This window comes from Temnothorax longispinosus, chromosome 6, assembly GCF_030848805.1.
Source record: "Temnothorax longispinosus isolate EJ_2023e chromosome 6, Tlon_JGU_v1, whole genome shotgun sequence".
Classification (NCBI taxonomy): domain Eukaryota; kingdom Metazoa; phylum Arthropoda; class Insecta; order Hymenoptera; family Formicidae; genus Temnothorax; species Temnothorax longispinosus.
Genome location: NC_092363.1, coordinates 1,038,286 through 1,052,624, shown reverse-complemented (window position 1 = coordinate 1,052,624; position 14,339 = coordinate 1,038,286). Strand labels below are relative to the sequence as shown.

The window sequence follows — 14,339 nt, the reverse complement described above, 5'->3', positions numbered from 1 at the left end:
AAACAAACAACTAACAATTTATGAATGTTTACGATTTGTGAAATAATAATTATTTTTATTTTAATCAAGACAGTTTCAGTGTTATTTAAACTTTGCTTGAAAATAGAAGAAATCTTTAATTAAGAGTAAATTAAGCTTCAGAAAATACGATAAATGAAAGTCATTCTTCAATAACAATTAAACTCTGTTATTATCATATTTTAATTTGAAACATATTGAATATACAATATCGACAATTTCTCAAATATACTATAGTTAAAATATGCTTCTTCCATTTTAAAACAATTTAAGTCATCGGGAAAGATTGAAAGTTACAAAATTCATACATGACATCCTACGTTAATCAAATTCAATTCTCCTTTAATAGGTGTATGGAGCCGTCTGTTTTACCGGCATTTTTTTGTCGGCACGTAGCGTCGTAATTAATTGACAGAATTGAAAATCCTTCTCCAGAATTGCAGTACATTCATTATAAGGGGATGCTGGAGCCGTCTGTATATAACCGACAAAATTACCATTTTCTATGTTATCGACTATATCTGTCCTTGTATAGACAAAGATATAGACAAGGATAGCACGCTACATTGCAATGCACGCACACATACGCAGCACGATGCACATCGACATTATACTTTTATATTACGCTTACAAATCTTGATTTGGAGGGTTTATCGATGTTTTTCTTGTTGTGCAATTCGGGGGAATTTGTTTTCGCGTTCGTACCAATGGTATATCTGTTATATGAAATACATCTTGTGACGAGCTGACAGCTCGCCGCAACTCGAGACGCCATATTGGGATAAAAGTAGGATAAGGAAATCTGTACTTCCGTAATTTTTTCTCGTTTTCTATATAAAATCAGAGTTCCCCCGAATCATTAATGTATGTACTGCAATTCTGGAAAAGGATTTTTAATTCTGTCAAATTAATACGACGCTACGTGCCGACAAAAAATGCCGGTAAAACAGACGGCTTCAGCATCCCCTTGAGTATGAAAAGTGCATTTCTAAAGTTTTGCTCAACGTTTTTATTATACCTTGTGATTCTATTTCCCTTCACGAATAAATCTGTAAATCTTGCCTACATACATATGAAAATAGCTATACATATACATAAACAGCATATATATTTTATTCTAATTTATTTTCGTATCTTGGAAGGTTGATATTAGCGCATAAAAATGTGATTAACTTAGAAAAAAGAGAGTTGTTTTCTCTTGTCGTCGCGCAGGCTCATTATAGTAGGTTTATTTAAAAAAAAAAACCGAGGAAAAAGAATAAAGCCACGAAATCTTACATCGCCGCCTTAGATCTAGTGTACTTAAATAAATTTAGGTATGACACAATGTCCCCGGTGGGTGGGGGCAATTGGTGGATTACAAGTAAATAATGCGAAATGATACATGAATAGCGTACAAAAGTTCTACGTTCCTAAAAGAAATTTGATGTATAAAATTTCCTCTAATTAATCTCCGTGGCCTTGCTCGGACTGTAGGGGATGGACTCCTCGTCCTCGTTGATTTTCCGCAATCGTTGCAGATCCGCTTGCCGCGTTCTGAAATACAGCGATCGTAGTCGGTTTTAGTCGCGATTGTGCATGAGATACCACTTCGGAATTAGCGGTGAAGTGCGTTCGATACCTCTCTAAGATCTCCTCGTGTTCCCGGTGTTCCTTGCGGCTCTTGAGGGCTCGATATCCGACGCAAATGACTATCAACAGAATGGGGATCAGGCAAGCGAGCACTATGCCGGTGGTAATTCCCGCTTGACGGGAGCTATATTCCTGCTGACCTGCGGTGTGCATAACGAAATACGTCGTGTACATTATATACTACAAGAACGTAAAAACAATAAGTAATCAAATAATAATCAGAAAATCGATTTCGAATGGAAACAACTATTCACGTACCATCAATTAAGCACGGATTCGCTAATCGAAATTTCACAGTGACCCACATAAGGCGGTTTTTTCAGAATAACATATTGTTTTTCTAACATAGTCGATAAACAGGATATTTCGCGTAAATTTTTATTACTTCCTGTAGATATAATTAGCCGATAGTATAATGAAGAGAGATTTTATATTTTTCGGCGGGACACAAAAATAATTAAAGCAATATGCGACCATTTTCTTCTTGTATATGCCTAATTTAAACAATCTGGCTTTTCTATTGTCAAAAAATAGTATATCTAAAATTACCCAAATCAGTTTACCGTAAAATCTCTCACGAAATTTATCTCATCAAACTAGCACATAATTTTTTTTATAATTATAACCAATTTTAATCCCGCTAATAATAAAAATAGCATTATTATTATGAAATGGATTTCTCATAATAATATATAAATAAAATATTTAAATGAGAGAAGGAGAGATGGGGAGATAGTGATAGGAAAAATTTACAACTCTGGTGGAAATTTCCATTCCATTCTAATGCTGTTCTAATGCTACATCATAATGATGTCAATCGTTCTATTTTGTTATCTCAAACATTCTGTACATGCATGTGGAATAGAAATTTCCTGTCACCTCGTTTAATGATGTATAAAATTTTATTAAGACTCTTACAATACGTGAACACAAGTATATGTGATTAAGCACTAGCGTTGCAATTATATAAACCAATTATACAGTTAAATAGAGTTGCTATTGCATTTAACCGTTGCTTAGAGCCACATAATGTTTGATTTATTATGTTAATTGAGAGGTTGTCATTATGTACATACATATAAGTGAAATAATATGTGTACTCTGAATATAATTAATACTGTAACTAGTGTAACTATTTCTATTCCACAGCAAGAACAGTATATATATATATATATATATATATATATATATATATATATATATAATATCTCTATTATCTACAAAACACTAAAACGGCACTGAACGTATACGGAAATGATAATGGAGTTATGTTCGGAATATCATCTAAATCTTCTATAAAAAGAAATGATCAGCAGCAGCTGTTTTTATACTAAACTTTGATCAAACTTGATTTTGATCAATCGCGCGTTAAATTAAGTTTATGCTCGATATATAGATATATATATATTGCGACAGATAAATTTTATGTGTGCAAAATGTATATTATTTGAAATTGGAATCAAGGTACATTGTCATGGTCACATATACACATACATACTGACTCAAATGACGCGTGCAAATAAAGCAGTTTCGTCTGAGCAGAATATATCAAAATATATTGTTTCTACTACAACTGTTATGTACTATATTAAGAGATGAATATCATAATCTAAACGTCGCTCTCTTTCGTAGGGCTGCCTGTTTTTCTAATCGAATCCGTGCCCGAGTCCGACCCCGCGGGCGAAATGGGATCCTTCAGATCCCATTCTTTATCCTCGAAATCAACATTCGGTCTGTTGGGTAAGGGTTCGTGAGTGCGGTACACTTTGTCATAACTACGGCGCTTCCTAGTGCCGCTATTAGTTTCAATTGTGCTAGTGTCGCTAATTGGAGTAATGGCCCTATCGTCATACGACTTTAACGGCGCGTTCTGCCTCAACGTGGATTCATTGTCGATACCAGAATCGCGCTCGGAATAACGCCAAGATTTCATCGAACTCTCCCGCGAGTGGTTCCTTCTTACATAAATAAAGCCGCCGACGATGCAGGCCACCACGGGTATTAACACGGCGCAAATAATGCCCATTACGGTCCACGCTGTACGCTGAACGTACTCGATGTGACCTATATTTATATTACAACAAACGTATCAATCGTAGCACGAGAAACATATTGATTTGAAAATCCCGAAGGAAAGAGGAAAAGATATCGCATTGAGAAGATCAGAGAGAGATGAAGGGAGAAAAAATGAGATTCGAGATACGAAAATCGTGTCAAAAATACGTTAAATTTGTTAGCAGTTCTATGAACTCACTTCGGCGAAAATGTATTCCTGTTGATTAATTACTCGACTGTATAAGATCAGACTCGATTTAACTTTTAAAACTCGGAATTTGAGTCTCGCCTCGAGTTAATTGATCTGGCAAATGCGCTACCGTTAAATATTCTCTCTACGCATTATACCTTATTGCATTCCTTATTCTCCTACCTCGTTTAAGTTCGTTAAGCGGATACAGTGAGATTGCAATGAGAAACTGATAAATAATGGCGTACTTACGAAGGCATTCCGTGTATCCGTATTCCGGGGTGTTCCATTGTCCCTCTGGCGTGCATACTCGACGTTGATCGCCGATCAATATGAAATCCTGATTGCATTCGAAGCTGACTTTTGTGCCCGGGATAAATAGAAAGTTGCTCTTGCGACCAAACCGTGGCGTTTCCAGTATACCGCAGGATACAACTTGAAAATTAAAATACACACACACACACACGCATATATTGTGAACATATATATACATATATATATTATATATATGTATATATAACATACGGCTAGAAAACTAAGTTTTTCAATGTGTTTAGATTTTTAGATTATTAAGTTTGTAAATTATAATAATTATCAAACTTACTTTCTTTACTATTCAACGCTCGGATTTGCGTGTAGGTATCGTAATAATTTCGGGTAAAGTGCGCTAAATCTCGATTCAACGTCATAGTGTAATCATACTGACACTGATACGATTCGCCGCACAGATCAATCGCGCGGTTTATGTCATGCGTCCTATTCACTGGGAGTATCTCCATCGGATATTTTCGAAATTCTGGCTCGAACGTGCGATTAGCATAATAGCTCGCCGTTCTACCGAACTCCCTGTGGAATAAACCCGCTCCTAACATTTGGGTCTCCTTGTCTTCCAACATCCAATGTATCGCGAAATCTCTGTGAATGGTCTCTGAATGATTCACGCTAGTAATTGGGACTTGATATCCGTGTGGATTTGTCAGATCATCTATGCGGTCAAAATTCCAAATGCCAAACAATCCTCTAGTTTTATTCTAGAATAAAAGAGTAATATCTTCTAACATTTTTCGCATTTAATAAATATAAATTTAGAATATTTACTGTGTATTTCTATATTTTATTTAAATTTTGCGTATTCGTATATTGGTTTCCTTGTAATGTAATAAAAAGAAACATTCTTTTCTTACCACATATGACCATGGTAGATACGTTCGAGCGGATAGGAACCCCTCGTTCTCTACGACTTCTACTCCAGCTCCAGTGTCGAGCATAATAATGACCTCGCTCTGATTTAAAATATATGTAGGAGTGTAAACGACGACCCCGGCGAAATGTTGAAATTTTAAGGATTGCCTATCAAAGTATATTCTTTGACCGTCCGCGAAGACATCGAGCCGATATCGCCATTGTGCGTCTTTAGGTCTCAAACGAACCTCGATGGTAGCCGAATTATTACCTCTCACTGTAAAATAATAATTGTCAATATAATAACAATATTGATATTAAATGAAAACCTTAAGAGTGCAAATGAAGAGCAAAATTAGTTGTTCTGTTAGAAAATATTCATATAACAGAACAGTAAAAGCTCACCTGATATCGAGGTGAGATGCGTCGCCATCACTTGACCGTAAATGTTGTTCGGCAATTGCTCGAATCTACCTTGTATATCGAGTTTATCTCTGATATCGTTTACTCGTAATAGAACGAATTCGCCTTTGCCGTTGAAGGTGTACTCCACACCGTCAAACGTCACAAAGTGAGGATCGCCGAATACTGTCGCCACCCCCGGCGATTGATAGGCTATGCAATCCTGTGATGGTCTTCTTTCGAATCGGAACGTCTCGCAACCGACAGCCTGTTCTTCCTGCCAGAGACAACATGCATACATAGGCACCACGTCGTGCCACCAATGCGAGAGAGTCGGAACTTTGTTAGCCTCATTCCACGGGAAGAAGCCCAAATTGTGAGATCGGTGCGGTCGCGATCCCCATTGCTGGTCGTAAGTCAACATCAGATAACCGTTTTTATCGTAACAACATTGTTGCTCCGAACCGTCCATGCTGAAATTGCATACAATGTTAAAGGATTACTTTACTTTAGCCATTAAACTGCCGTTAGGCATTAAGGCAATGACCCATATTCTATAATAAATTAGAAGTAAATGGCCCGTCCGAGAAATTAATAACTTTATCAGTTATCATACAAGTGTGTTAGAAATAAGATAAACTGTCCTTCCAAAGCGTAAGATTACTTACTTGGGCGCACCTGTCCTCACGCAGTGAGACGCATACTGATTATAATAGCAGTCTATATTCGAATCCTTGTCGCAATTGTGATCCGGAAGGAAGCGACCTTTGTCGTACAAAGCGTGATCCAGGATGCAAGGACAAAGCGCTACTTCAGCCGCAAAGTTTTTGAGATACCGATCATGCATAATCCATTTGTCGCAGACTTTCTGAGGCCACTTCGACCCGTATTGCCGTTCCCATTGAGGACCAAAGTACCAACCCAGTGGAATCGGCCTGCTCCACAGGCTCCTGCAAAAGATTAAAATCGTTGAATCTCAAATGAATTATCGTAAATTAAAATTATTTTATCCTGTGGAACCTACGGCGTTATTGACAGTCCGGAATACAAGTGCGGTTCGGTCAAGTTGATCTGAATAAAACCAAACACCATGTCCAAGTGATACGGATTATACGCGTCTCGGTATTTGGCTGGTTTGATGACGTAATTACCAACATTGGTATGCGAGCTCTGAAATGTATATAATAAATTAATTGACCGCTATTCCATCTTTTTACCATTTCGGATTGTCTCGTACGAACATCGAGAACTGTTATGTGTTCAAACTCGGGTCTTGTCTTGGTCTCCCTGTATCCCCATAACGATATATGTATCCCCGCTCCCAAATTGGTAGTTAAATTGTACGCGTTCCATGTGATTTTTATTTCCGCGGGGTCCTTCAAGTGAACGGCCTCTTTATCGGTGAAGAAAATCCTCTCTGTCGCCGTTGCGGGAGTTTCTATGAGAGCGGAAGTGTCATGCAATTTTATTGCGAATAACAGAAACAAATTTCGATTTTGTTATCATATTAATATATAATGTTAAAATATAATAATATGTATATAATTAATTATTAATATAATCGAAGAAATACGTTCAATACTGAATAAAAACGATCGCGAAGAGAGATCTTACCGACGAAATATTTTCCTTTCCAATCGTAAGTGCCACTGTCGATGGCGACGTAGAACCGTATGTAGCCTTCGTACTTCAAAAACGGCTGTACGCAAATCGCGCGATTTCTGTCTATCACCGTGCCCATCACTACCTCGTTCTCAAAACGGCACTTGATCTTCTGACTCTCGTTGAAACACGGCCCGGTGATGTTGACAACGGTGCCACCCAACATGTTCCCAGACTCCGGTGCAAAAACCAGCGGCAGATGAGCTCCAGCTGTGCATCACATTCCGCGGTAAAAATCGTCATTCTTTGGCCAATAATTGTTAAAAACGCCGATCTCTTACCTATGTCCTTATTGCAAGTGCCCAGCATTATTTTCTCGTCTATCCTGAAAATGTGCCGTCCCGGGAAACCGTTCGCCCATCCCCTACTCGTTAAGTCGCGGATCGTGGTCGCTTGAGAATAAGGCTTATACTCGTAACTCTGAGTACCGTTTCCAGCGTTAAATCCCACCTAAGATGAATGAGTTCGCGAGTAAATTTACGTCTTACCAGATGGACTTTTTACCAGGGTGCAATTTTTAAAATTAAATTAAATAACTCAATGTAATATGAAACTTATTCCGTGATTGCTTACATATGCAGGGACTCCATTCTCGCCTTGTGTCGTATCACCGCCCGCTTCGGTATGACTCGTCCATTGAATATTGAGATAATTGAAAATAGCGTAAGTGAAGACCTCGTCGGTGGCCAAGACCAGCTGGAACGTGTTGGTTCTGTGAAGAGACTGGTCGATACCACCTGTGAAAGACATATTCTTCCAGGTTGCAATAAGAGCGTGTTTGGGGATGAACGAATCGGCGCCGACAACACCCTCGCGGATGTCCCACATGACACGCTCTCGCATCTCCACGCCGAACTGATCGGTTCTCCCTTGCAAATCCCTCTCGAGCCTGAAGAGCATAGTTATTTTTTGTAAATCTCTTCGACCTTCAGAAATCCACGTACAAGATTGGACAAAACGGTCCGGAAACGGAGTGCTAATTTCTTAATTATTTATGCGTATACCTGAAGTACACCCCCGGTTTCCTGCGATCAATATCATTTTCTCTTATCAATCCTATGCGACATTTACTGAAGAAAATGCCGATGAAGCTAGGATCATTCCTTTTAGGCCAGTCTTTAATGGGAAAGACAAGAGGATACGTAAGATGCTCCGGCGGATCGCTAAACTCCAAGTACCCATTAACAGTCAACTGAAACGTTACGCAACATCTCATTTAGCTATATTCGGCAGCGAACAAATTTTTATTTATCGTAAGACTCTTCCAAATAATGAAACATTCGGATACCCACGTTCAGGAAATTCGATTAATAAATTAAGATTTTAAAATTAACATATGCAGATATTAAGTATTTATACTGATCATCTATAAAACAAGTACTCATATATACTATCAGAAATCATACTAATAATTATAAAAGCGACCGTACTCTTGTGTAGTTGAATCTAAAACCGAAGAAGGGCAATTGAAAATTTAGATTTTTATGGATCTGCAGATTTGTCGCCTGCAGAGCCGATTGGTAATCGCCCTTTTCATCGTTGCCACCTTTATCGAAGTACCAATACATAAACTCAGATCGAATCGCTTGCAACCTGTTATCATCAAGTTTATAAAAAGGTTGATTGTCATCCGGACGAGGTGCGAACCTGTAGGCGTCGGGTAAATTCGAATCTGTAAGTATGTATCAAAAAAGGAAATCGATCAAATCAATGCCATTAAAAAATGATTAAAATAAACTTATTACATAACATTGAACAATTTTTATTGCACAATTAAATGTTCTATATTTCTATTTAAATAAGAACATATTTAATCGTAATGTATGTGCAACAAATAAAAATTCCTTATAATTGCAATGTTAAGAATAAATGTAAAACCGTAAGTAATCGATGCGTTCGATTAAAGTCAAATCATTAATTCCACATGAGTTGATGTATCAAAATGGCTCGTCTCATCCAATGAATCATCCCCGATTCATGTTAAAGTGAGTAACTGATAAACACACCGTGTGATAAGCAGCGATAAGGATTTGTCTTCTATCGTAAGGTAAAAAAAAATACGCGAGAATACGACTCACGTCGGATCAAATTATCTTAAATTGTCGTTTGAGAATACCGTTTTGGAGAAAAGGGTATTTCAGAGAAAATGCAGTCGTTTCAGAAGGAAAATTGATGGAAAATAGATTCCGTAACTACTTCGTTGCTCAATATTACTCGTTGTGAAATAGCGGTCACGCCCACTGATAACAGATTACTTACCGTATCTTACATATTTTCCAGACTTTTCTTGCCCCGTTCTACCGGAAGCTTTTTGAACGGAGAACGAATCCGTCCCGGTCTCGCCTTTCGCTGCGAAAGCATTTTCAACCTCCGGCAAAACTTGCACCGGACTTTCCACGTCGTCTTTCTTCTCAACGGAAGTTAAATCTTTCTCCTCCACAGCGAGATCTTCGAGCTCGAGAGGAGCCTCCTTCGTTTGCGGCGGCAAACTGGAGTTCTCCTCCGTACTTTCGTTCTCGATCGATTCGGGTAAATTCAATCCAAATGCACTTTCGAACGTCTCGTTTTTATTTTGCGCGTTAATGCCACGTGGTGTTAATGCAATGAGACAGGCGAGAAGGAGGATCCATTTCGGTAATGCGAAAATGCAATCGAGCTTCTTCCACGACGCTCGAGATCGCATTTTCGTGAAGCAGTGATACACCAACTAATTACTTTAATACGCACGACGAGACTGAACTCGAATCCAGGTAACAGGTCGCGATAACGACTGTACTGATATCATCGGCTCTAGTATGATAACATTTATCTCTTTACTACAGGTGGGTGCGTAGAACGAACGGGAAAGTAAGGACTCATACGTTCTACTTATGTAGAAGGGCGTTTCCGATAATGAAAAAATGTATTTCGTCGATAGATTGAACACGATCGAGCTGTTTACGACTCGCTGTCGCAAATACATTAAAATTCGTCGTTTTAGAGGCAAATTATTTATTTGACCTTTGCAACTGTCATATTTACAAAGCAGTTATTTTTTAGTACGATTAGTTCGAAAATGTACCAAAATCTTATTTCTTTTTTTTTGCATTCTTGCGGACGACAGGTTTTACAATAAAACACGTGTAGTATATATAGCAAATATTATATGAAGGCTACTTCATCTTTAAAGTCATATTACTAATACTTTTTTCTTTACAAAAACGCATCATTTGCGGTATTCGTTATATGCATAATAAAAATGTATGATGCTCTTATATCGACATTTTATATGGTTTATTAATCTAAAAACGCGGACAACCTAAAAAAAACAGTCTACTTCCCTGCATTGCAGCCTTTTAAAATGTATATACGAATTCTTCTCGTTTAAAATGTACCACGCTACAAATGCATCATAGAATAAATATACATATCAACAGTAATAGATACGTCTGCATAGTGTGGCATGTACAGGGTGCATCAATAATGTTCGATGAGTTCACATTCAACGGACGAATTTTTTTTATAATATTCAAAAGAGCGAGAGAGAGAGAGAGAGAGAGAGAGAGAGAGAGAGAGAGAGAAAACATATCTTTTCATTATATTATTAATCGTATAATACAATAATTAGATATACCTGCTTCATACTTGTGATAAATAAAAAAAATCGTCTATCGTGAAATATTCTTGTAAATGTCAAACGTGCCAAACATTATTGATACATTTAGCTGTAAATTATTGGTTTGGTTTGGGTATTTTAAGCAACTTTCTCGTTTTCTTTATGCATCATTCGAGTAGTTAGATATGTATACTGCGAGGATCTTAAAAGTAGGGGAAATTATGGAATTTTTGTACTGCGACGGTATCTTATATCAATATTGTCCAAATGTTTACAAAAAAAATTATATTACACTTTTGTATGTGTTCAATGTTGTAAATCTTTTCGATTGATGGTACGTATCACAGAAGAAACCTCCAAAAAGTCACAGAAAGAATTCAAAAAAATTAAAAGTAAGGAAGAGAGATCTTAAAGAGACACGTCTAAATTGCCTTTCGTATGGAAACCTACAGCAATGATGTCAATATAATATTGCGGATATGAACCATACACTTCATCATTAAGTGAAAAGACTTTTTTATAACATTTTATTTGTAATGAAATAATCTCTCTGTTACGGTTAATTCTTTCTTTAATATTACGACGTCGAGGCATTATCTCCATTACTGTCCATATATCCGCCAGATCCATTCATGACAAATGACGTTCCCAAACCATATAGGTGTCCACAGTACTTTGCATCATCAATATTATCTTCAAAAAACATCTGGAATAATGAAAGCAAATTAGATAATTCTGCATACAAATGTAATACATATCAATATTTTCATAATTAATTACTTGATAATACATCTTGTTAAATTAAATTACTTACTTCTCGCATCTTAAAAAAGACCATCCCAGTAAGAAGGGAATCGGAGCCGGCTTGATGCTGAGGACCTACTCTCTGAATTTCCAGCTGTTCTGCCACCTCTTGTAAACCACCTTTCAGATTCTTGCACGATTTCATTAAGTACTGTATAAAAATGAGACGTATTTTATGTCTTTATATTTTTAATTAGTTTTACTTGGAAAAAAAACTTACTTTTACATCATATATCGTCGGAAAGTATATCCTAAGAAGCTCGAAAAATTCACTTTCCTCCTGTGGTAACTTTTGATCCGTCAGGAGTTTCAATAAGTAACCAAAATCGTAGCCAGAATGAAAGGACAGCCATTTTATGTCATCAACAAGAACAATTCCCGATGTCATTAACAGCTCGGCAAACTCTAAAGGATCGATGCCCTCCTCTTCATGTTTCTTGAACTGTATACCACTATTTTGTAGCATATCTATACTATCCTGTGCATACATGTCTTCACTAGCAACAACAAAATGTACATATCTTATTACCTGAGTTATTAAAAAAAGATAAAAAAATATTAATGTAATTATCTTAAAAACTAAAGATTAGATTAACTGTTAATGTTAGTAAAACACGAACTTACTGTAAGTTGAATTTAAAATTAAATTGCCATGTTGTATAGCTACCGCCTGGCGTATTCCCCGACTCGTCAAGGAATGTGAGACCAAGTTGAATTATTCGCAGAAGATCTACATTGCAACGTAAGAGCTGGTATTGATAGTCGGCGTTAGTTCTGAATTCTCCTATTTCAAATAAAAAATTTGCAATTCGTATGTGTTGCCGGAAACGACATATTGCAAAAATCTTATGAAATTTCTACAAAAATATGCATTCTTACCAATAGGCCTAGCTACAACACCCGGAAATTCTGTATCCATCGCAATGTACTGATATTGTTGCACGACTTGACGAATTGTACGAAACTCCTCTTCTAGATTGTGTCCCCATACATCTCTGATTCCACATTCTTCATTACTGGGCATAGTCCCCCCTCCCTTCTGCTGCCCTATTTGGTTGGTCCCGCCTAAAAAATTATTCGCACAATCATGTAATATCATTAAACAAGTAGATATGTATAGCATAAATTATGCATGTCAAATATAAAGATATGCAGCGCTTTTCTATAATTTCTTAATTAGCTTATAAGATATCAGCTTAATATTCGACAAAGTATATATAGACTGTTCACTGTATACAACTAGTTTTACAGATTGTTATCACAATTTGAGTACCAGGAACATGAAAGTGAGATACTTTTTTAAACAGGTCTCTTTAAAAGTTTACATAAAGAATTAAATATTCGTACAATCTATGCAGAATTATAAATGCATATCTCCAAAAAACGACATCTTTATTCGTAACATAGTTACATGATTCTTAATCAATTATATAACCGTCAATTGTTAAAACGCTAAATTGATCTTTTGAAGCGCAGCTTTCAACAGATATATGCATTCTTCACAAATTTTGCTAAAAGGCACATCTTCTCTGGCACTTGACTAAATACGAATGCATGTCTCTCAATAGTTTCATGTGTACTAACACATTATCGCAGTGACTTCTCCTTTATTGCACCTATACCACTTGGAACTTGCCCTTTATTTACTTTGCTCCCATATTCCTGTAATGCGTGTGTATGTCCTTTATCTATCACCTGGATACATATATGTAGATTTCACTTTCAATGCTCCTGATCCAGCGTCAGTATACACAACTCTTGGCTGTGGTCCACTTGACGCTACAAATGCTTCGAAGCATTTATCTTCTCTTTTCTTTCAATGAAGAAAGAAGGAGAAGAAGGACGCTCCAAAGAATTTGTATCGTCAAGTGGACTGCAGCCTTAATCTATAGTTGCGTCATCACAAATGTATCATATATACGTAGAATTATTGTTACTACATTTCTTTACATTGCAAATAGGAGTGAAATATGTATACCTTACGTATGTCTTACATACCGGTAGCTGAAGGCATGTTCCTGCATTCACCGGGGCTACTCTTGTCTTCGAATTCCCTTCCGTCACGGCCTTTCCTTCTTCATATCACTGGAAAATTAGGGAATGATCGGTGAGAACCAAGCGCTTACGCGTACGCCTGCAAACGTTTAGTGACCAAGAGAAACCTCGAGCGTCGTCTACATCGTACGAGGGGCTACGTTTCACAGAGAGGCACAGCTAGGCACTGGACCCCCCTCAGTCACTCAGTTGCAGGCAGAGGCAGGTTATGGATCGCGGGTAAACAACAACAGTTCATCACAGTGGACGTCGCGTGGAGGGTGAAACGCGGGCCCGGCGCGGGGACGCGGGTGGACGCGCGAGCGGATGCACCGTGGGAGAACGACGCGGGACGGCAGGAGAATTCGTTGTTTCTGGCCCAACCAAAAGTTTACTGGCCAGGGAATCGAGAGGGGTTATGTGGCCACCGAAAGAGCGAGCCGAGAACGTCGTCTACGGAGGTACTACACGGGGGCGGCACCGCGCGGCGGTCCGTACCTTGCAATATGATATTCCCAGGTCAGCAATGTCTGAGCGCGAAACAGATTTAATCGAGGCTGCACGTTCGGACCCCACGATCCTGCTGTGTCAAATCATGAACGGTTTTAAACGACTTCCTCAGCTCGCGGAGCTCCGGTGTATGTATGTACACATACGCGCGACAGCACGAGACAGCACGAGATATTGGGCGCTTCGGTCGCCGATATCACCGACGAGGGCGACGAGCTAGGTGCCTCGGGGGCCACGGCGCGGCGGCGCGCGCGG

General features: G+C 38.1%; 2 protein-coding genes across 6 annotated transcripts; both read right to left on the bottom strand.

Moving 5' to 3' along the window:
• Window positions 1-1,012: 1,012 nt before the first annotated feature.
• On the bottom strand, window positions 1,013-11,099 carry Mesh (sushi domain containing 2 mesh). Of its 2 annotated transcripts, XM_071780408.1 has the most exons (15): window positions 9,401-11,099; window positions 8,572-8,813; window positions 8,146-8,333; window positions 7,715-8,030; window positions 7,423-7,591; window positions 7,094-7,351; window positions 6,721-6,917; window positions 6,504-6,649; window positions 6,148-6,429; window positions 5,483-5,952; window positions 5,080-5,354; window positions 4,500-4,926; window positions 4,148-4,330; window positions 1,640-1,790; window positions 1,013-1,554 (listed from the first exon to the last, which is right to left on the bottom strand). In XM_071780408.1, the coding sequence occupies exons 1-15, from the start codon at window positions 9,822-9,824 to the stop codon at window positions 1,461-1,463; spliced, it is 3,822 nt and encodes a 1,273-aa protein (XP_071636509.1). In that variant the 5' UTR covers window positions 9,825-11,099; the 3' UTR covers window positions 1,013-1,460. The 2 variants fall into 2 exon arrangements, with proteins under 2 accessions (XP_071636509.1, XP_071636508.1); XM_071780407.1 differs by lacking the exons at window positions 1,013-1,554; window positions 1,640-1,790 and adding an exon at window positions 2,185-3,714.
• A 147-nt stretch (window positions 11,100-11,246) lies between these two features.
• On the bottom strand, window positions 11,247-14,339 carry Pop2 (CCR4-NOT transcription complex subunit Pop2). Of its 4 annotated transcripts, XM_071780413.1 has the most exons (8): window positions 14,073-14,339; window positions 13,539-13,625; window positions 13,125-13,235; window positions 12,420-12,605; window positions 12,165-12,324; window positions 11,761-12,037; window positions 11,551-11,691; window positions 11,247-11,442 (listed from the first exon to the last, which is right to left on the bottom strand). In XM_071780413.1, exons 3-8 carry the CDS (start codon window positions 13,126-13,128, stop codon window positions 11,314-11,316), a joined length of 897 nt encoding a protein of 298 aa, XP_071636514.1. In that variant the 5' UTR covers window positions 13,129-13,235; window positions 13,539-13,625; window positions 14,073-14,339; the 3' UTR covers window positions 11,247-11,313. The 4 variants fall into 4 exon arrangements, with proteins under 4 accessions (XP_071636514.1, XP_071636513.1, XP_071636512.1 ...); XM_071780412.1 differs by lacking the exon at window positions 13,125-13,235 and having other exon boundaries at window positions 13,703-14,337; XM_071780411.1 differs by lacking the exon at window positions 13,125-13,235 and having other exon boundaries at window positions 14,073-14,337.

What these genes read in the sequence shown, in the direction of transcription:
- Pop2 (XM_071780412.1), bottom strand. An exon ending in AATTTTAAATTCAACTTACA is followed by an intron (nt 12,038 to 12,164) that starts GTAAGTTCGTGT and finishes TGTTGTTGCTAG; the next exon opens with TGAAGACATGTATGCACAGG. An exon ending in CGACGATATATGATGTAAAA is followed by an intron (nt 11,692 to 11,760) that starts GTAAGTTTTTTT and finishes ATTTTTATACAG; the next exon opens with TACTTAATGAAATCGTGCAA.
- Mesh (XM_071780407.1), bottom strand. Translation starts at nt 9,824, where the DNA reads ATGCGATCTCGAGCGTCGTGGAAGAAGCTCGATTGCATTTTCGCATTA. An exon ending in AAACCGGGGGTGTACTTCAG is followed by an intron (nt 8,031 to 8,145) that starts GTATACGCATAA and finishes TATGCTCTTCAG; the next exon opens with GCTCGAGAGGGATTTGCAAG. An exon ending in AGCGTTGAATAGTAAAGAAA is followed by an intron (nt 4,331 to 4,499) that starts GTAAGTTTGATA and finishes TTAATTTTCAAG; the next exon opens with TTGTATCCTGCGGTATACTG.